We start from the raw sequence: 22,275 nt of genomic DNA, 5'->3' as shown, positions 1-22,275 counted from the left end.
ATACAAAGGTTATGATCTAGAAATAAACATTTTTATTTTATTGACATTAGAATTGACGGGATCGTGTGCTTCAATATTGTAAAGGAATTTTCTACCTCCACCCAACTGCTCAGTGGCCCCTTAATTGCGCACGCTCTGTTGTGGGTCTTAGTCCCGTTATTGACTGAGGTTGTGAGTATCACTGGTGCCATGTAAAATGCTTTTAGAAAGTTGATAGTCTGCAATACAATAACAATAACAATGATTACCATGACACTTACAACTCGTATTGTACATTTTTGTATTTATTAGCCCTCATTTCATTATTGCCGGCTTTCACTGTCGCGCCATTGCCGTGTGCGTGAAAAAAAAAAAAAATTAAAACCGCGGCATTCCATGAATGAAGTCAACAAATTGACATGTCATAGATGATAAGTATCAGGTCTATATACGTTATACGTTGAAAACAACCGAACGATTGTTGAAAGCTTATACCTTTTTACTTAACCAGAGAACGTTTTAAAATTTTAAAACAAATGTAAAATTGTTCAATGGAAGGTTAGCCAAAGTTTTTCAATTTTTTTGGGAATGTAGAAAAATCGATTACGACACCACTCTATGCTTAGTTTGTCATAGACTCATTCTTAAAGGACTCGTTCTTAAAGGGTAAAAATGTACTTTCTGTCCTACGCTCTGACAAAAAAAAAAAAACACACCGCCTTGAGACAAAGGGAAAACAGTACTTTAGGGAAAAATATTCCATTTTTTGTGACGAACAAATAGTTTTGAAACCAAAAGTGAAAGACTCTTTTAGAAATAGTAAATAAAACAATAGGATTGGACAGTAATAGTTGTTCAGGGCAACTAAATTAAAAAGAAAACACACAATACATATTATGGTGACATACTTTACACAAAGCGTAATTGTCTTGGGCAGTTGGAATCTCGTATTCAGAAAAGAGAACCTTTGAAGACTCTTTAGCATCCCAGGTCGACGGAAAATGTTCATATGCCATCCAGTTCTAAAACCACATAAATGATAAACCGTACAAGTCAGAAAAACTTAGAATTATAAAACCTAGGGGAGAAGTATTTATAATAGTTTGTTTTCAGGGTTTTAATTATCAGTAAACTTGAATAAAGTTATACCGTCTTACGCTATCTAGTTTGCGCGTGAACCCTTTAAGGCTCCAACAGCATTAAAGTTATGGCAACGAAAACTAGAGGGTCAATAGGACGTCCGAGTATGTCTCTCAGAGGCTGGAAAGTGGTGAAATCACATGACATGGAAATTGCGTTATGATTTCCAATCATGGACCATTTTAGATTTCTCATCAACATCATCATCAGCCAACTGTACTGCAGTGGGTCACTAGCTTTCTCCACGCCTTCTGGTCGTTTAGCATGCTTCGAATCTCTTCTGGCGTTGGCGGGTGTGCCTGGCTGATTACGCTGGCAATTTACTGGTGAAACATCAGCTTTGGGCGACCGGGCTTACGTTTGCCATGTTTAGGGTGGAAAAGGGCGTACCTGTTGACCAATTCTTTCCCTTGTTTCGTGAGGATATGCTCTAAGAAGTGAAGCTGTCGTTGATGAATCAGCTGGATGAGCAGATCTTGTTTCACTCTCTTAAGGACTTCTTCATTCGAGATGAAGTCCATTCTCTTAACACGCGGGATTATTCTACAGCAGCTGGTGGTGAAGCTGTTGAGTTTGTCTTAAAGCTTTTTCGTTAATGTCCACTCTTAACATCCGTAGAGAAGGATCGATAGACAGTTTGATTTTAAGCTCCACGGGGATAGTTTTGGATGGCCACAGCCTCTCTAGCTTCCAGAATGCTGACCAGGCGAGGCTAAGGCGCCGTTCATGCGTAGGCAAAAAGCCATTGGCCATCGACAGACCATTCCTGGTCGAGGTCCTTGTTGGTAATCAAATGTTGTTCTTGGATATCAATTATGTCGATACTTTGTTCACTGCAGCCAGTTATAAGTTGGTGAAACTTTCCCTTTTTCACTTTGGATTTCTAGTCTTGCCAAAAACTTTAAAAAGCCACCAAAATTAACAGACACCAACAAAATAACGGTAAAACGACCAAGCACATTAAAGGCAATGAACAAAAGTTAATAACGATAAAAGATAAATTTTCTTGTTATAAAATTTGAAAGTCCCCTGGCAAGCAGAATCCCCCCCTCCCCTCTTGTTAACCCCGTTTTAATTATAATTTATTCGCATACCACTTTAAGGTTACTGTGAGGTCCATCAAATGTTCTTGATTCTCGTAAGCAGACTTCAAACTGTCTACTGGAGATACTTTCTATCCAAACATCCATTGCGTCTTTCCTTTCATTAAGAGTTCCATGCTGAACAGTAACATGGACTGCAGGAATCGTTGAAAAGGCCTGTACCAAAAAAAAAAAAGTAACAAATAAATAGTATTTAGAGGGGACGACATGGTCCGTAGCTAATCATAGACACGGATATCGAAGACGTGATCAAAATGGACCAATCAAAAAGCCGGATTTTTAAATTCCATTTTAGCGCCATCTTTAATACTGCCAAGAACTCTGGTCGAGTTTGGAAATAATGAATGTATGGCTTCACGGATAATTTATGCCGCTTGGTCAGTAGCCAAAACGGCGCTTCCTTTACGGTGGGGTAAAAATGATTATAATAAAGTTCCGATATAACGTGCGTTCTGATTGGCTGCAACACCGTGCTTTTTCAGATTACAGAAGCACGGCATAAAGGTGTAACGCCATCGCCCCCTTAGTAAAATGGCCGACCAATTCCCGAACTTCTCTCTCGGGGTTTGTGACACAAGACACGCGTTACAAGTAGTTCAAATCTGGTACAATAACAAGCATCTCGGAGTCAACTGACTTGGAGGAAAACTGATAAAGGAAATTTCCCAACTGGTGTCTCTGTCAATAATTTACACCAACCATAGCATCAGAACGACTGCAATCTGCAATTAAGTACCAGCCACAAGCTTTAAGCAGTTTCTAAGTGTCATGTTAATAACGTCCAGCTTTTCATGAGCCACAATTCGGCTAGATTTCATTAAACATTTTTCTTTTCGACCCCGAGTTTTAGACTGAAAAACTATAAAGAAGCACTCGTGTTACATTCGAACTAGATGTATTTTAGCCTATCTCAGTTTGTGAACTTTTATTGGGGGATTGTTTTCCCTGTGCTCACGTCAATCTAATTGTATGCTAGGTCCCAGGAACTAATGTGTGGTTTCAGTGGAAGCATTCATGGATTTTTTTTTTTTGTTGTTGTTGTTTCTATTCTTTGGCGATGGCGACATTAGCACTACTGTCATCATCAAGAGAATCACAGTCATCGCTGTCGGGTAGGGGAAATGTTTTAGAGTGGACGTTGGGTATTATTTGCCAAGTCTTTCAGGAAATGTGCTATCGTATTTGTCAAGGGTTTGTAAAAACCAAACATGTTAGTTAATTTTGCGTGTCCACTGTCTTGGTCACATTATATACAAACATCAAGTCGCATTAAGTCTCCAATGGAATCTGTTAATGGCGTTAAAGTTCAATAGTCAGGGTGCACAGTGAATTCATTTATGGGAGGGTCCATATCTTTGTTATCGATGTCGTTGACGTCAACTTTAATCACATCAAAGAATTGAAAGTCTTACTGATGGGAACATGAACCAGATTGATGGGTTGAAAAATGTGCGATTTGGTGGTGTGATTTCTCGAGGCATGCTTTGTAGACGTTTCCAATAATTTGGGGTTGCACTAAATCTGAATAAATGAACTTGTGTTTGTGCTCTTCTCCGGGTCTGGTCAGTCGTCTTTTTTCTTCCGGTCGATTTCAATGTTTGTTTTACTCAAATGAGGTCCAATGAGATATTGGGTATGCATTAAGGACTTTTAGGGATTGCTAAACCTTTAACGGCTAGGCTAGGAACTAAGCCTCCACTTTTATCCGCGAGGCCCAGTGGTTTGGCAAAATCTCGGGTGCGACTGAGTCTCATGTTCTGGGCATATCCGCAATGACACCGATCATAGAGGTCCAGGTGTGATTGGTGATTATCTTTCCATACGCCCCCTCGTTCCATCGTTTTAGCACATTGCTCGTTAAATAAGGCTAAAAAGAGTTCTTTCATGATTCTATCTCAATATATATCGATTTTGGGGTGAGAGATGTTGACCAAAGCCATTTCTCAGCCTTTTCCCGTAAACTACAGAAAGTAGGGGAGTTCATCAGTGAATCACAAGGCCCTTCCCCTTTTGAGCCCCTCGTTATTCACAAGGGTCACGTAAATGCCCATGGTTCTAATGATACACACAGACCTCTTCCTTCTTTTCATCTCTTTCTCATTTTCTCTCATTTTTTTTTTCATCACAACATCACATTAACATCCGTAGATTTGTATCTAGATCAACATTTTAACATCTGCATTGGTTAAACAATAATGTGGTTTCCAGGATAAAGGACTCAAGCTAGATGTATTTGAAACGTGTATATATTAAATCGAAATCTGAAAACCACCGAAACTTGGAAGGAAAAACAAATATATCGTTCCGTGTGCATAAAAAATACCGTCTTTCAGAATGATATGTATGGGAGCCGTATGAACGCACGAGTGATGTTTTGAAAGTTTTCATAATTGCACGAGCCGTAGGCGAGTGCAATTTGAGAACTTTCAAAACATCACGAGTGACCATAAATCACAAAATGCCCGAGCAGGCTCAAACTATTTTTTATTTATTATATTCTCAACAAAATTACTCCATCGCACTACTTTGCATCCCTTATGTACTACAAAAAACACTCCAATGGGTTCCAAAATGCTCACATGTTTATTTGAACCAATCAAAAAATGTAATGTTGTGACAGGTAAATGAAGCGTGAAGGTTTTGAAAGTTTCTCAAAAAATATTACAACCCGAACTCAAAGGCTAAACTTCAGTTATTGAAAGCGGCGGGAGTACTTAAGCCCGCTGATCTGTTTTCAAATGTTTGATCTCAATCAGCTACAGGGAATAATATTCCGACTTGTAGACTTTAATGAACTGCATTGCCCCTGAATCACGTTAAATGTGACTTGACAGTTGTGAAAGTTGCTCACCTGCGTTCACCCGCTTGTTTTCACTTGTTCACATGTTGAAGTCGTCGAAGGAGAAGAACACATTGGTAGACCAGGAAAACTGCTGGAGGCTGCTGACCGTGGAGTCATGCTGATAATTTTTGAAAAATCTATCGCTGTTCCTTCTCACTACCTTCATCGTGATCGTTAAGAACCTTTTCACTTCGTGGCCGGTCACCTGGATTATCGACTGACTCTCAACGCTTACCTCTCTGAGTTTCTTCACAACTGTCTTCCTTGCGGTGTGGTAAGTCAATTTCTTCTTGCTTGTTTCCAGAGCTGTGTTCTTGACGACGCTTTTAATCATCTTGTGGATGCTGTTTACGCCGAGCCGCTGCTTCTTGTACCAAACATTTGTTTTGGGATTTTCGACTTTGGCAAGGTAAAAAGGACGTTTGTCTCGCATCTTTTGAGGACGTCTACTAAAGTATTGTTTCAGTAACTCAACGGGACATCTCTGACCACCAGCAGCGACAATTTTTGGCAGAACACTACAATGTTTTGTGTTCAGTCCTCCCTGCCTCGTCTTTGTAGGATTTTCTTTAAATGTGACGTACTCTGTGCCGCTGTCGTCTACACAAAAACTGAAGTCCTCGATTTCCATTGAATGGTGTTCCTGTCTTCCCCTCAGGCCAAAATGTTGAGTCAAGATCCACCACATCGTCTGGGAAAGAACTCTTGGACTGCAGTCGCCGAGACTTTGTTCACTCCATAGCTTTTTTTCTTCTTCGGCTGTCAGTGCATTTGCGGCGTTGGGTCTCTTGCCTTTCCCTTGTTGACGGAGACACTTCACTTTTCCTTCGAGTACCAACTTCGACTGGTAAAACGTTCGGTTTCGTTAAATAGAGTACTTGTAGTCATGCTCTTTTAAAAAGCGGTCGAGGGATGTTAGCATGGATTTTAAACTCTCAGGTTCGTACTCAAATCCGTCTTTTGTGCGTATTTCTCTGTAGAAGATTTCCAATATTTTATCGAGTTGTTCGTGCTCGTATTCTTCCATTTTTATGTTTACTTTTCGTTGAGTCGCCCATGTTTGCCAGACATTTAACCAGGTCTGTGTAGCTTTCAACGTGTTTCTGTTATTCGCATTTTCTTTAAGTTGGTCAATGATGTTTTGGTTTGACAAAGCTAATCGACTTTCAGCCATTTTTTATAATTTGATGTTCAAATTTGGGGCTTCCCCGGTTTTTCCATGGCAACTTCTCTGCATTGCACTCTATAACATATTTATGCATTCATCATTGACCAATCAGAAACGCGATATTTTGTTCAGTATATAATAAGGCCTGTTTATCTTCGAAATAACTTAAAATAGCACTGGATTCCAAGTGGTGTGGGGCAACCACTCTTAAAATAAAAAATAAATAAATAAATAAATAAATAAATAAATCACTTTATTAAAGTGTCAATGTATTTAGCGCAGAACACTAATTGGGGACACTTTCCAGATCGGATTGGAATTTAGAAGTGTTGGTTTTAGAGGAGACGGGAAAACCGGAGTACCCGGAGAAAAACCTCTCGGAGCAAGAACGAGAACCAACAACAAACTCAACCCATGTATAACGCCGAGTCCGGGAATCGAACCCGGGCCACAATGGTTGGAGGCGAGGGCTCTCACCACTGCACCATCCCTGCTCCCCCAAGTATTCAGCAAAAGTCGTCTCACCGCATGAAGGGCATTAAAATTAAATAAATCACTTTATTTCAGTGTCAATGTAATAAGCGCAGAGCTTTAATAGGCGACACGATCCAGATTTAGAAATGATGGTTTCTGAGGTAGATGGGAAAACCGGAGTACCCGGAGAAAAACGTCTCGGAGCAAGGACGAGAACCTGAACAACAAACTCAACCCACATATAACGCGAGTCCAGTAATCGAACCTGGGCCACATTGGTGGGAGGCGAGTCCTCTCACCACTGCGGCATCCCTGCCCCTTCTCCTCATTGATGATTTGAAATACATGATTTTCAAGTAAATAAAATGTACAATTGTGGTTGCACGTTATGAATCCCTATGTAAAGTGTGCAGGTGAATTCCGTGATTATTTCTATCAAGGTTTTTTAAAACAAACATGAATTTGTGAAATTTTGTCCAAAACTGCTCAAAATTGAGCATCACCAGGTCCCATGATTGCACATGTTACAAAAATGAATGAGGAAACAATCTTTCTCCCTCCATATGGACTTAATATTTCTTTAAGTCTATTTTAAGGGATTTTCTGTATGAGTCTGCATGGTTCTTGAAGGAAAAAAACAATCGAGTAGATTTTATAAAAGTGTTGAATTCTACGTACGGTACTTTTGAGTATCAAACTCTGAGTTGTCACTTAAAAGAGCTTACAAAAAAAAATTAAGCACGGGAGCTTTAATTAGAGAAGTGTTGATGGAAGTCAAAAAGGGTTTCGTAGTGTCGGTCATAACTTAGAGCTGAAGAGAGCGGTCGCAAGGAGCGCTTCGATTGACATTCTTTTGGTATATATTGCGAAAACAATATATATTGCCTTGACAAAATCGCCGCAGTAATCCAAAATTAAAAGATATCTACGAGCTGGTATAACAAAATCCACAAAGTCATTAAGGACCGTATATACCTTTTGATCAGTGCAACAATGAACTGAAATTGTTATGTAGATGCAAGATTGAGTATAATCTGGTCTCTAATTGAGATCCAAATGGTCCTTGATGGAAATCTGTCATCCTTCCGATATTACGCCGATTCTGAAACTTGTGACTACTGCTTTGCAAAAGGGGGAACCCAAAACCTACACGAATTGATTCTTGTTTGATAATAGGGTTATCAATTATTTTACAAAATGCGTTGCGGTCCGGACTTCTCTAGATCCAAAATGAAGCAAAAATAAAAGATGTTTAAAGAAATTAAAACCATTGATAAAAATTAGATGTTAGAAGTGGCTTGTATCCTTTGGGGGGTACGAAAACAATAATCATTGCATTGTCGCAAATCGTCATGGTACGTCAAAGCTAAATGATGCAGATAAGTTGGTTTTCAACAAGTCATAAAGTAATTGATGTCCATAAACACGTGACACGTGATACATGAATGACCTTGGATTGTTGTGTTCATACCTAATGAAGGCATGAGCGGTCTTTGGTAATAACTTTCTGACAAAAGGTTCAAACCTTTCAAAATGTCGTTAAAAGTAATATTGATCCATACCGCTCGATTTGGCTCATCGATCACCAATTTATTGGATGAGCAAGTGAAAAAGAATTAAATAACCATCTATTCTATCCACATTTAAATCCTTGAATATGATCGTTAAATCATTTGGGATCACATCGTCAACTAACGTATTGGCAAAACCAGCATTCATCACATTTAAATGATTGTCGTTTATCAATTGCATGACAAGGGCCAGGTAATGAGAGATGACAAAATTACTCATCAGCACAGAATGAAGACGCAGGAGCTGTGGCCACTAAGGTGCGAGAAGTGATTGTCTGTAAAGTCCGCACGTACTGAGAGTTTCCTTCCATTGCTTTTCACATCGAGAGTGAACATGTTGGTTACAGCAACACAACCAGATGACGTAAGAACCGCAGGTAGTAAACAGCTCGGCGTACAAATCAAGAAAAATTTAATTATGTGTTGTTTGGTGGTTCTAATCGCAATTGCTTGCTTCGTCTGAGGCTGGCAATCTTTGTTGACAAATTATTAATGTCCTTTATTGCTATGGCATTTGGCAAGGATAAATTTAAAGGATGTTCAAAAAAGGATTTCAATGAACGAAGGTATACCCAATTTTAGACAGTTGGCTCGGTGGTTTGGAGGAAAACGAGGAGGCATTATCGCGTTATATGATATCATGAATGATAGAAGCAATGGCAAACGGGTCCTCAATTAATCTACCACAGATTCACATCATCGAAATGCAACCATCTTTTACTTGTGTCAATACATACTTCCTACGGCAAATATGCAAGTACAATTTCCAGAAATGCTCACTAGGTCATAACCTTTAAAACTCGTTGATCAATAGCATGTACGCTATTAAGCACTGTAATCCTTTCTAACTGATTAAGAAGACGTTCTGCAAATCTATTTTGAAGCCACTCATCAACCCTACTGACATTTAGGGTTTGATTTATTCCCAACATTGACTAACATTTAAAAGGAAATTTCCTAAGGAGCGAAGTTTTTACAACCGTGTACAAGCGATGATCAACGTATCTTATACCACGGACGAGCTTTTGCAACAGTATCAGAGAGATGGAGATCAAAATTCCAAGATAGTCTCATGCAAAACATTAAACAAAACCTTAGAGTTCCTAATATTTCGTCTCCGGAAGAGTATGATGAATTGTCACGAAAACAACATCCAGAAAATATCATTCGCGTTTAATTTCGACACCCATTGGTGCCTCAACGAGTAGAACAAGAACCTCAACTTGCAAATTATCTCACGCGGGTGTCAGTGCCATTTTCATTAGTACCACTCCACCCATGTCAGGAAGTCAAAGCGATACGGACTGGTTGCAAGAGTGGCCAACACCAACTGTATCGATCTCTTCGCATGCAACGGGAGGACATTCTGGAGGCGGAGGATGGATCGCCTGAAGCATTTTCACCCAGTAGAAGAGAAAATAGCGTAGACGAGAAAGACTACAGTAAAGAGAATAGTTCCACCCATGGATCGTCCGGAGAAGGTCCATCCAGCGGATCACCCGGAAGGAGGTCCAGCCACCGGATAACTCCAACTTCCAGTGACACCCCTCCAAGAAGAAATAGACTACAAAGACGCATTCTTTAAGCGAATGTCATGAAAGAGTCAGATTGATTAAATAAAGAGAAGTTGCACAATTTAAGATCCTCAAGGAGACTTGTAGCCAATGGCACTCACACAAACACCATCACAACCACCTACAAAGATGATCGTTATAATCCTGAAATCACCTGCACGTCATTTTCTTCTCGTTGAGATGGATATGGATCGAGAGAAAGTGGAATAAGAAGCAGCAATCTATTGGCGGCTGGTGTGAGAGGTAGTGGCGCACAGCTAGGTCTACGATGCGGACGAGTGTAAAAAAACCCTTGTCATTGATAAAATATGGTGAGAAAAACATTACCCAATCCATAACTCGTGGTCGTCGACGAACTCTTGCTAACAAGACTTTTTTTATCAGTACAGAGAAGCGATGCCTCCCATATTACTCAAATCCGGTCAGGCCTTGCCTTTAAAAGTAGCTGCGTTTGTATAAAAGAAAGAAGTCGTTAAAGAGTCAAAAACAAAAACAAGACAAGAAAGAATACGGCGGAACTTGCCGTTTTTTCGGCCCCTTCCAAATTCAGCCAACATGCGTCAAAGAAATGATCTTCTTCGTTAAGCCAACAAACATCAAATCGACTCCATGAGCAACATGATTATGAACTTACTGAATCACAACATGCTAGTGAAAATCGCCAGACTTCATCTACATTGAGGAGCACTAAGAATGTCACCCGATAACTGGAACCTCGCGCAAACTCGAACCAAAATCGAATTCCCCTGGATTTCCGTCATACGTTTACCGCTGTAATTTTACCCTCGGTAACTCGAACTTGCAGCTAACTCGAAGCAATTTCTGTTTCCCTTCAGGTTATTTTCTATAAAATTTTACCCTCGATAACTCGAACCATGTTTGTCAAGACGTGACAAAGAGCACTGTAGGCCAAAACATTGCATATATTTAGAAGGGGCCTTAAGTTTCAGTTTACTTTAGGTTTCGCTGGTTTAGGGTACAGTAGCCCGACGCTGTTCTCTTTGAAACCTGCAAAGTTCGCGGTACTTAGTCTTCTCCTAGTGCCTTGATTTTTTTTCACGTTACGTTAAGTTCTGATTTATAAATTAGAAATATTGTTCCATTTCTTATTTGTTTTTCTTCTGGACAATAGTGTTGACCCAGCGTAGAAAATCTTGTAGTTTGGGTGGACATTCTTTCAACTTAAACAGGGAAATATAGTATTTAGAATATAAGCAACACAAATTAGTCTGCATTTTGTATTCGAGTTATTAGATTTTAAGCTCAGAGCTGTACCGAGTTGTAACAGGTTTTTCTTTTCGCAATAACTTTGCTTGACTACAGCCTTGGAGACAAACTGATCCAGAATGACTGACTTTTTGGACATTCCCAGAACAAATGTATCAGTTTTTCTGTTTTAGAAAGTTGTTAGTCGATTGTCTTCTGTGTAAAAAGTTAAAATTGAAACCTTGTGCTCTTTGTACATTGGAAGGATAATTGTATAAACAGTTTTCCAGTTGATCGTTATATTAATATCCCCAAGCCATTTTCATTTGACATGAGGGTAATCTTTAACGAGGAAGCCAACATCACGAAAGTGGTTTACAGAAGGGTCCTTTTTTTAACACTAATTTCAAGTGTGACCTGTGCAAGCACATCGTGACCAATGGACTCATCCACAACAACCGATTTGCCTACTCACACATTGAGGAAGCAGAACGCGATAAACCCCACCAGGCAGAGAAAATCACCCACACCTGTCGTTACAAGAATGATGAAGAAAAGATAGATGATCATTTGTTTCTGTCAAAGTTATTTGACACGAGTCAATCGGTCATGTCCAAGGTGAACAAAATCAAAGCCCACAGGCTAACGTCTATCAGAATGCGAGCGCCAATCTGTACATCAATCAGTGCAATCTCCTGGCGTGGGACAGTCAATTCCTATTGGCAAGTAACGGCATCAAAAGGAAACGCGAGTGCATTTTTTCTGATTGAATGGGCCACTCTCATGACGATAAAGAACAAAAAAGGAGACCCACCCACACTTGTATCACCCCCTTGGTCCAGTCTACCTGGCTGCCTTATAAAAAGGAGAGAGAGACCCAAGCTAAACGAGAACAAGCTAAAAAAAAAAAGAAAACTCTATTTGGACATGGTACACATCATGCGTCATATTACCCTGGATTGAAAGAAACAAGCTAGACTTGATGCGCTCTCAGAAACCTGGACCAAACGACACTGGGTCAAACACCAACTCTTAAAACGCTATATCAAACCCTCTACTGTGTACCCAGATTTCAGACTTACGAGAGACAATCACATAGTGGTCATCCGTTGCCATACGGAGAACTTGCTAACCCATAACTCTGCTGTCATCAACATGGAATATACCTACAGCTTCGTCCACGCCTGGTACCGATGCCACAGTTAGGACCCAGCAGCCGAACTAAAGAAATCATTATCCCAGCTTACTGAATGTGACCTACTACTCAAACAGTCTCTTGGACTGTGAACACAACAGTATTGTTATTGCTTTGTTTCACGTTAAATTAAAAGTTTTTTATCGTTTCTAAACGCCGCTTGGCTAATGAACCCACCCACCCATGACGTGAAGCATATAATATCTACAAACTCGGCCCGAGTCCTTTGCGTTATCCAAGATGGCGCTATAATGTAATGAGAAAATCTGACTTTCCCATTGGTCTATTTTGATCACGTGTTCGAATTCAGGCTCTGTGATTGGCAATGGACCATATCGATTCCTTTTAATACTATTTATTCTTTTGAAACAATAACATTCTAGATGGATTTCAAATTTAGGTTGCCTAAATTTAGAAGTTAGTTTGCTGTAAAATCTATTTGAATTGACCTCTGGAATTCAATTAGTTTTCAAATAAAAACGCTTCTAGGTGCTCAAGTTCAAATCAGGGGAAGCTTATTAGCTGCCTTGATTGAAGAAACGAGCATTCGGAGGGCGGTACATTCCATGATAAAGTGGCTCCTTCTCTTGTTCTGAAGACCTGTTAGGATCCGCAAATGCAATTAAAACACGACTGGTATTGCTGAAGGTATCCAGTATCACTTTAATTTCCTAAAGAAATATTACTGAAACCAAACAAATAGAATCGAAATAATTATAACATAAAATAGGATCTAACCTGAGAAAACGAAATCTGGTTGCATTTTGTCCCAGTCGTAAAGAGAGTAAATCTTGTTTCCCCATGTTGAACGCCTGACTGAGAACCCTGAAAAGCGAACCAATCAATGGTGATGTTGCCATGGGAGCCCTGACCGCCTATCACAACACACGCCTTGAAACGCCTGATTGTGATCTCTTCAACCCACACAAGAGCAGAATCGTGGACTTGGGATGATTCGTTGCCTTGATTAACTGATGCAAAGACTCTCACGGGAATTCCACTGGAAAAACTGCCGCCAAATGAAGCATATTCGCAATGGTAAGCATCGTTCCCCGCTGGTTGGATGTCAATTTTCCCTCGCTCAGCTCCTGTTGAATAAAACAAAAAAAAATTTTAACCAGCTAATTTTCCTTATCAATCGGTCTATTAAAGTGCCTATCATGATCACCCTTACACGGTTTTAATGAATTTCAGAAATATATGCATGGCTAAGACCCTTTGCGAAGAAACAAATCGTATTCCATGTTTCGTTTTGTTTTTATCAGACGACAAAATCTCCCAAAATAGGCCGTTTTCCACAATATTGAATACAAAAAAGAGCAGTTGAGAGACTGGGAACTAACAAGCTTGTGACGTCGACCCGGTATTTCGGCCACAGAGCATTTCTCATTTATCACTACATTCTCTCTGGTAGGTGAATGTGCTGCCTTCTCAGATATGTAGAAAGGTATAGTTCTGCACGCTATACCCTTCGATAATGATGAAGAAAGGATTGGCAGAAAGAAGTAGATCGATTTCGTGAAACAAAAAGCGGGCTAAATGGGAGTTAAACCGGAAACTCGTCAATATGCTCCAAGCACTTCACGAACGATGACTTCATGCGTCGTTTCTGATTTATTGATGAAGTGAGTAACAAGCCAATCATCCCAAGACTGAACGAGATCGGGAATGATATCGGTAAAAATGTAACGCCAACTGCCCATGCTAAAGGGGTGACTACAAGTCCAGGTGTACCGATTTCGACTAGTGCCAAACATCACCGCGAACGAGCGGTAAGAAATGTTTCCTTTTTTTTAAGCTTATAGTACAGCCAAAACAAACCTACTGAGATAGTAAACTTATTTAAATTAATAATTGGTCTGGACTCTCAAGAATGCGAAGAGGCGAATTGGGCCTTTTACTTCTGAGAGTGCTGTCTGTTGGCGAGTGGATGAACGGCTACAATGACATGATAAAGCTAGTTCTTCTCCTTTCTCAATTCCACATGTATAAATTTGAGAGTAGGCTTTCCAAGGAGAATGCATCATTCTTTTTAAAAAAAGCTTCAGTCTTGAATTTGTCTGTGAAGAACGAGGTTAAGAGTCAATCGAACATGTCGGTCGATTGACATGTTCGAAATACTGCTCCAAAAGGTTGGCTTTTCTTAACTGGAAATCAAAATATTTTGAAAAATAACAAACGCAACGGCTTTCAAATTGTTGTGCGGTTTTACTTCTCCTACTACCAGACCAATTTCAGCTAATAAACAGTTTGAACATTTTAAAAATGATAAAAATATCAACTGGACACGCTTATATTTACGCCACGAAAAATGCAACCCTTCGAGCTGTTTCCTCAGCGGTCCGCATGTTGTCGCGAAGTAAAATTTTTGCATCACGATGTGGTGGTTTCGTTGACAAAAGGTAAGCCTCTAGTTCATAGAAAAAATCTTGCTTATTTACACTTCCCTCGGCAACAGTAAAATATTCTTTAAAAAAAAAAAAAGATTTCAAATATTTAGAAAATAGCAAGCTCCCGCAACACAAACCTCAGAGCGGAGCGAAGCGAGGCAATGAAAAAACGAAGCCGTAACTAAACAAACTTTTAAAAGCCCTTAATTTCACGCATTGCATAGCTCTCGAAGAAATCTACAATGTTAAAAGAAAGGATCAAAAGCAATGATCAGAGACACAACCCCCTGCCACAAAAACAAACGGCCGGGCCCTGCAATACAAAAACTGTAAGAAGATAAAGATGTAATAACACAGTTCAAATCCTAACAAAGATAACAACAATAGCGGTCGCTTTCGGAGGTTAAAGATTATCATACGGTTCAATCCTAACTAGAAGCTGTACTGTCACCGGACCGCGAACTAGAACGAGCCAAACTAAACCTAAATACTAGTAAAATGAAATGGCATAAGAACGACAGTCGCTAAACAGAAGCAACAGGTGAAATAAACAGGCACTAAACGCAGAACTCAAAGCCCAGAAATGTCCTTTGAGATCAAAATACAAAACATGCTACAGTTAAGTACATGGTTTTGTTCAATGGTTATCATAAAAATCATTTAAATCGTCATGGCAGGCTGCTGTAAACATATAAGAAGCTACACTGATCAAAAGACTGAGATAAAAGCGCTAAACATGCGAGCAGGAGTTGTGTAGGCCTCCCATTCCTATTTTACGTGCTTGATCGTCGCGTCAATTACGCAGCCGGGATTGTACTTAAATTCTGAATCATCTGAGTTGTAGCTTTGCTCGGATTCGGAGTCAGTGTTCGGCTTTTGGGCTAAAAAAATCGGCCAGAAACCCAAACAGCTCGCGTAGAATTCACTCCGATTCATTGCTGTTTAGTTGTGTGCTTGTTATGCGTGGTTCAATTCTACCTGTTACCATCCCCCCCCCCCCCCCCCCCGGGCACACCCCCGGGAAAACTCGGCCCGTCTGGCCCGGGGGTCGGGAATTTCCTCAAGCGGTCTTGCCCGGGGGTAGGGGGCGGGGCAAATCGAAATAACTACTCACCCAAGGACTTATCGGGTGATAATGGCGGCTAACTACGCGGAAAAGGTCACGTTTTTCGCTGGCAAGTCCATTGAGTACGTTAGCGAATAGCTGAACCAGAGTAATCTGTCGAAGCTGGAAGCTCTGTTTGAATTTAAGTGTTATTGGTAATTTGTTGCAGTTTATAAAATGAAAATACATTTTTTTTTATCGATCTGATGGAGGCGATGTGATTTATATTTTCATTCATTACTTTAAAAGCTTATCCCAGAGCTTGATTTGACTTAAGTATCCGAATTTAGTAGCTTTATTTCGTATATTCAAGGCTGTTTCATTTTTATACTTTTATCTTTAAGGCTAGGTATACGTTTTGGGTAAATGTTTCGGTTCCCAGGTTTGTTCTCACATTTTACAGTTGGTTTTCTGCATGCAATGCGTACGCGTCGCTTCGAATTCAACTCGAATCTGCGGCAATCAGCTTTGACTTCTTTAAATATGTATACGCGTTCGTTCTAAAAGTTTAGGATTTTTAGGTTCCTGGTTTTGTTTAAATAAAGAAATAAATCATCAAAACGAAGCAGTTTATTTTTAGTCCATGTCATGAGTCCCGGGGGTGGGGAATTGTCTCTTTCTGTGCGCCCGGGGGTGGGGAATAGGACGTCAAGTACACAAATGCCCGGGGGTGTGCCCGGGGGGGAGATGGTAACAGGTAGAATTGAAGCACGCATTATCGAGATACCGGGTCGACGTCACAACTCACTAGTGCCAGTCCTCTAATGGCGCGGTTTTAACTTCGGAAATTGTGATTTCGATCGCGTTTTAAAAATCGAGAATAACTTCAAATCTCATTAATTTGCTTGTTTTGGCTTCCTTTCTACGTCAACTTTTGAGAATAAAAGGAATTGGGTAAGGGTGATAGGCACTTTAAGGCTACTAAAGGAAATAGGCTGTGGATCGTGATTAATGCGTACGTCACTAAGGGCTGTTGCGTAATTTAAAAAAGTTACAAAACAGTGCAGCTTACAAAACAATACAACTTACAGAATAGTTCGAGATTTAAAAAGAGAAATAACGTTCATCGAGCGGCGCTGTTTATGGCAATCTTTCATTATCTTTATTGAAAAGTAGACTTTTGGGCGATAAAGAATAACAAGAACCGTTTCTGAAATTAAAAGCTATGGATTAGTGCTATCAACCGGCGCAGTTTATTTTGATCACAACCATTCATAATCTTTATTGTTTTCAATCGGTTTATGAAATCCTGTCGAAGGACCTTCCAGTTAGAGGCTTGTAAGCTAAAAAAATCGAACGTATTTTCCAAAGCGCCTCACAAAAGCTGTAAGACGATCACGCAAAAACTGTGAGGTAACTGCGTGTAGTAATAAACTCCCTTTTAAAAAACATGAACGACTGTATTTCCTAGTATGGATGCAAAGTTCTTGCCCCACTTGCGCTAGTTTTTTTTTTTTTTTTTTTTTTTTTTTTCCATATTCAACCAATCTGGTTCGTGTTTAAGAGCGGCTGCCTGTAAGAATCGGGAACTGCATTTCAGCGACCACTTTGTCGAATTTCTTATATTTCACCTGAAGATACCCTTGGGTTAAATATTTTCGAAAATTCTATTTTAAAGTTCCAAGGTATTTTATTTTTTGAGAAAACTGCAAGAGTTTGAAATGCGGCCTAAGAGCGGTCACGGGCCGATGAAAACCGCGAAGATTTAAGTCAAAGGACGGAGCCCGGTTCACAGTGTAAAATAACCCAATGAACTTAAAACTTTACACAAACCTAGCCCAACCATCTCAAAAGGAAACTAATACAATAAACATTCCAAACTCGCTGGCTGCTTTCTAAAGCATGCAGATTTGTACGTTACTCAAAATGGCCTTGAAACTAGTGTCTATTTTCATTCAAATAAAAGTGAAAGTTTCTCTAAATTATATCTCATCTCTCGAAATAGGAAGAAAAGAACTTTATTCCTTCCAAGTTTCAAGCTCTGATTAAAATTCTTTCCCACTCAAGGAAGATCGAATATGCGTGCGATACTTGCGGCTCGCAATTCACGTCACGAATTATGAGATCAGAACCGATTCACAAACACTTGACATCTGGAGCCCGTGAATATTTCCAAACATCACATACTCAAGCAGTTTAAGGCCTGGGTTTGAAGGGTGTTCAGAAATTATTAATGATCCCTTATATCTTCGGTTTGTCTGCCAAGAAGAGGATGAAATTTTCCCTCAATATTAAAATTGATGTTTTCTTTTGCCTTAACGTATAATTTTGATCACGTGACACATCACGTGACCAAAAAATGAAAATTTTGTAAATCGGCGATATGGTGGCGAATTTTCTTTATATAGATAACTGAATTAGTGTTTCCAAAGCAGATTATAAATATTTAACTTTCTACGTTTGGAATGACTGTCCTTAAGTTTTTAAATTGGAGAAATTAACAATCAAAGGTTGAATTATGGACAAAAAATGACCTTTGTCCTGATAATTTTTTTTCTGGAGAACAATGGACGATCATTCCAAACGTGAAGCGATGTAGATATTTAATCTTTATTAGAAACGCGTTTTTGTTTGATGTTTTCTCTTAAAACCGTCGCCTACCTGTCAAATCTTTGCTTTTTTCGCAAAAACGATCACGTGACATGTCACGTGATCTATAACACTACTTATTGTGCTTAGAAATTTTCAGAATGATAAGATCTTTTTATCTTCCAAATTTCAGTTCAGTGCCATTGAATTTGTTCAAGTTATCTAGAATAAACCATTTTTCCTCTTAAAAGCCCTTAACCCAGGCCTTAAACTGCTTGAGATTGGGCCCTAAAACTAATCAGACTGCCTGAAGACAGCCATTCCATGTTTTTCGATCCCAGATTTCTTTCCTATTCTGCTCTAAAGTAATATAGTTATTCAGCTCAATTAGCCTACGAAACATGTGCAACAAATTTGCATACCATTTCGATGTCACAGGAAAAAGTAGTGCAAATCAAACTTCACAGCTCCTTTATCCTCTTAAATGAAGCAGTCGATCAGTAAAATGGAGAAAAACGTGTGACTTTGTTCCTGTCGTGTTGTTATTAGTGTTCGTTTTTAGCAGCGACGGCTCAAATCAATAAGCCAGTGTGACAGAACAACTGTAACTCGTTATGTGGGTAACGCGCACGTGATGCTGGTCAGGCATTCCGACCTGTCACGCAAAAACGTGACTTTGGAAATTTGACAACACAGCGACTACTTTGTCTAGATTATAACTCTCTTAGATTTTCAGTGACACCCATTTTTTTTTTCAAGTGATCACTTTCTTTATCGATTGTCTACGTTTTAGGGAAAAATGAAAAAATCTATGGGGCAGAACTTTGATTATTTTCTATATTTTTCTGTCCACGCACCATCGGATTGCTCTTCTTTTTTGGCTGTGTGACGATCGGGAATGTCATCTTTTAAGGGTTACATTTAATTGCAAGGATGACACCAGTTGAACTAATTTACGAAACATATACCCTTAGATAAAATTTGACTAAGATAATTTGCCTCCAGTTAGTCATCTTGAATATTTTTAACTTAGAACTATGGAGATCATTTTGAGTTACGAAGGCCCAACTTTTCAAAATCAGGGTATTTTTTCCAGCGCTATATCTCTGAAACGAAGTCGGTGACCCCCATTTTTTTTTTTGCCTTTCTGACATCAATGACTTATTAGCTGTCACCATTCATTCTTGGAGTAAAACACCCACGTCAATTTTATACGGGATTTCCCCGATAAATTGCTCAGAGGTGTAGTTCAAGTTATTGTGTTGTATTAAAAACCTTATATTCCTTTTTAAAAACTATCACATTGCTGACGATAAAATCAAAGCGGTCTGTGAGCGAACTTCGTGAATTGAACAGGTAAATGAAATGATGTTTCGGATTATGTCTACATGACCGAAATCCTGTCGGCGTTTTTGGCTGCTCCTTTCTACGTCCAAACGACGGCTACTGTCAACGCTGTATAACATCGGGAGGGGTTTTCAATTTTGTTAATTATAAGTTGCTATTTTGGCTTTATGTAACATAAATATAGAAATGCGTGAAGCGTTGCAATACTTGACAAATACGACGTTTCTGTTTAGTTGATGGGTCGGTCAACACCTTAAATACTGCACCTAAGGGATTCCAACATTCTTTTAAAAACCGAGAAAACAAATTGTTAAACAAGACGGAAAATTCACGGTTTTCAATAACAGATGGCAAATCGTGTAAATCTTCCAACCGTGTTACAGCATTGTTTTTGGCGACATTTGAATTAGATTTGACGCCAATGGTATACATCGGTATTTTCCGACAATTAAAGATATAGTAAAGGTCAGTGGTTTTGGTAAATCGGAATTGAATGGAACAAAATCCATCTTAATAAGGAAGCAGTTTAATCCCCTTAACGATATTCATAAAATGATATACTAAATGGTACTCTTAATTGTTGTGTCTTGACTTGAAAACCTTGTAAGCCTTAATTTCGATGTTTTCAAGGATATCTCCTGTTTGAAAGATATGACAATTTGCGTCTGGATATCCATTGCCCGAACTTGACACTTTTCTACGTGGGAAGAGATTAGCTATCCATAAAAATTAAGACTTTTAGCGTTATTTTTTTTAATCTCTTAGGTCAATTCACAGTCTTCTGGCAAAATGTTTTACATTGGGTGCATTTCATTTATAGTAACAAAAACCATTGAGCAAGATTTGTACAAGGTTAGTATTTTTTTAAATAAAAATACTTCGATCAAATCGAAGAAAGATCCTTGCACTTAGTAAGGCCCGGTTCAGACGCCGAACTTTTCATGAGCCGAACCTAATACCTCGAATTAAGTACACGAAAAGTTCGGCGTCTGAATCAGTTGAGAACGGCTGTTTCAATTTGGAACGGCTCAGCCGTTCTTCCCGCCTGGCTCAGCCGGGAATTTCGGCTTTGGAACGGCTTTGATTCAGACGTCGAACTTTTCATGAGCCAAACATAATGCATAAATTGTTATAACGTATTTCAACTAAAAAAAATAAAAAAATAAAAGAAAAACGGCTAACATTTCGGTTGGTTTTGCTTCAAGTAAATTAAGTTCGGCTAATTAAGTTCGGCGTCTGAATCAAAAGGCGCGATTTTCGTGATTTGGGCCGACCTTAATTTGAATTAAGTTCGACTCATGAAAAGTTCGGCGTCTGAACTGGGCCTAAGAAACTTAAGCAGTTGCGAAAAGGAAGCCTAAAAAAATTCAGGCCTTCGACACGGTATCTTGAAATCAAGACGCTACACTCTACGCCGGCTTATAACCGACCGTCAATCAATTGTCTCAGGGCTCTTGTGAAAATAGTTTGAAATCAGCGACCTTAATTTGTTAGAGGTTAAAAATGATGTTTCTCAGTGTTCCTTTCACTTTCCAGTCTTGTAAATATAGACAACAACGCAGGGTGTGCAGTCTAGGGTTTTTGTTTTTGTTTGTTTGTTTTAACAAAGTCAGTTCAAAAACGTTTTGAAATGGCTCTCGATCTGAGGCACAAGGCTTAAAAGTTATTTATCATAAAAATAAAAATAAAAAAACAGAAAAAGAAGGGGTCAATCCCTGGCCAGTTGCTTGTGGGCGTATTTTCACCCGCAACGGACTTGTTTTATCACGTTATGAAAACATCGTTTGTCAGCTATCAACTATCCCACAACGTATGCTGTTAACTCAATCACAGAGCATTCTCATGGTTGCCGCTTCAATTAAAAAAAATGCCTATGAGTTACTTCTTTCTTTTTAGAAGCTTTCTGAGCAATTCAAAGATACGTTTTTACAGAATATGTTTACAGTAGACCACTAAAGACATCAAATATTGACTCAAACAGTCCTTTGTCTTCCTAATAGCAAGTCAAAAGTCCGTAAACTATGAGCGAAATTTAAAGCCAAACTATCGAATAGGACGTTCCTCTTCAGTTTATGGGTCGGTCATCACCTTAAATACTGCACCGGAGTAATTTCAACATCCTTTTGAAAAAACTGAGCAAATAAATTGCTTGACAGTTTCTGAAGTAGCAAACTGTAGTCATCTTGAAAAAAAAGGGTTCAACAGCTTTACAAAATCTTATAACATTAAAGTGTATCAAAATTGATTAAAATTTAATTACCTTGAACACCTTGGAAGCATAAGAGGCAACAGCTAAGCAACAGAAGAAGTAGACTTCCTTGACTCAATCCCATGATTTGGATGTCTTGGAGTGATTATCACCTCCGACATCAAGTAAAGGCCACATTCTGGCAGGTGAGCTATAAAAACATTTTCCAATTGTAAAATGCAAGGTATTCAATAACAGGTATCAAATCGTGGAAAGGTACCAAATGTGTTGCCAGCATTGTTTTCCGCGGCATTTAAACTAGATTTGATGCTAATCTTATATAGAGCGGTATTTTTCGGATGTTCCTTACTGTTCCTTTCACTTTCCAGTCTTGAATAATAACAAAACAAAAACCAAAATCAAAATTAACAAAAATCAGTTCAAACACATTTTTAAATGGCTCC

The 22,275-nt window shown here is 39.1% G+C and overlaps 1 protein-coding gene across 1 annotated transcript in view; it reads right to left on the bottom strand.

Moving 5' to 3' along the window:
- LOC146449808 (uncharacterized) overlaps positions 1-22,005 on the bottom strand; it is a 33,370-nt gene extending 11,365 nt beyond the window's left edge. Inside the window, exons 1-5 of the mRNA XM_085101071.1 lie at positions 21,884-22,005; positions 12,991-13,340; positions 2,214-2,378; positions 888-1,001; positions 96-218 (exon numbers count right to left, since the gene is read on the bottom strand). Of these exons, the coding sequence (XP_084957197.1) occupies positions 96-218; positions 888-1,001; positions 2,214-2,378; positions 12,991-13,340; positions 21,884-21,956 (825 nt within the window). The 5' untranslated portion in view covers positions 21,957-22,005. The remainder of the gene's footprint in view (positions 1-95; positions 219-887; positions 1,002-2,213; positions 2,379-12,990; positions 13,341-21,883) is intronic.
- Between the last annotated feature and the right edge of the window lie 270 nt (positions 22,006-22,275).

Source organism: Pavona decussata, unplaced genomic scaffold (genome assembly GCF_977016875.1).
Source record: "Pavona decussata unplaced genomic scaffold, jaPavDecu1.1 SCAFFOLD_576, whole genome shotgun sequence".
Taxonomy (NCBI): domain Eukaryota; kingdom Metazoa; phylum Cnidaria; class Anthozoa; order Scleractinia; family Agariciidae; genus Pavona; species Pavona decussata.
Note: the sequence above shows the minus strand (reverse complement) of the source record. Positions and strands in the feature narration are given on the sequence as shown.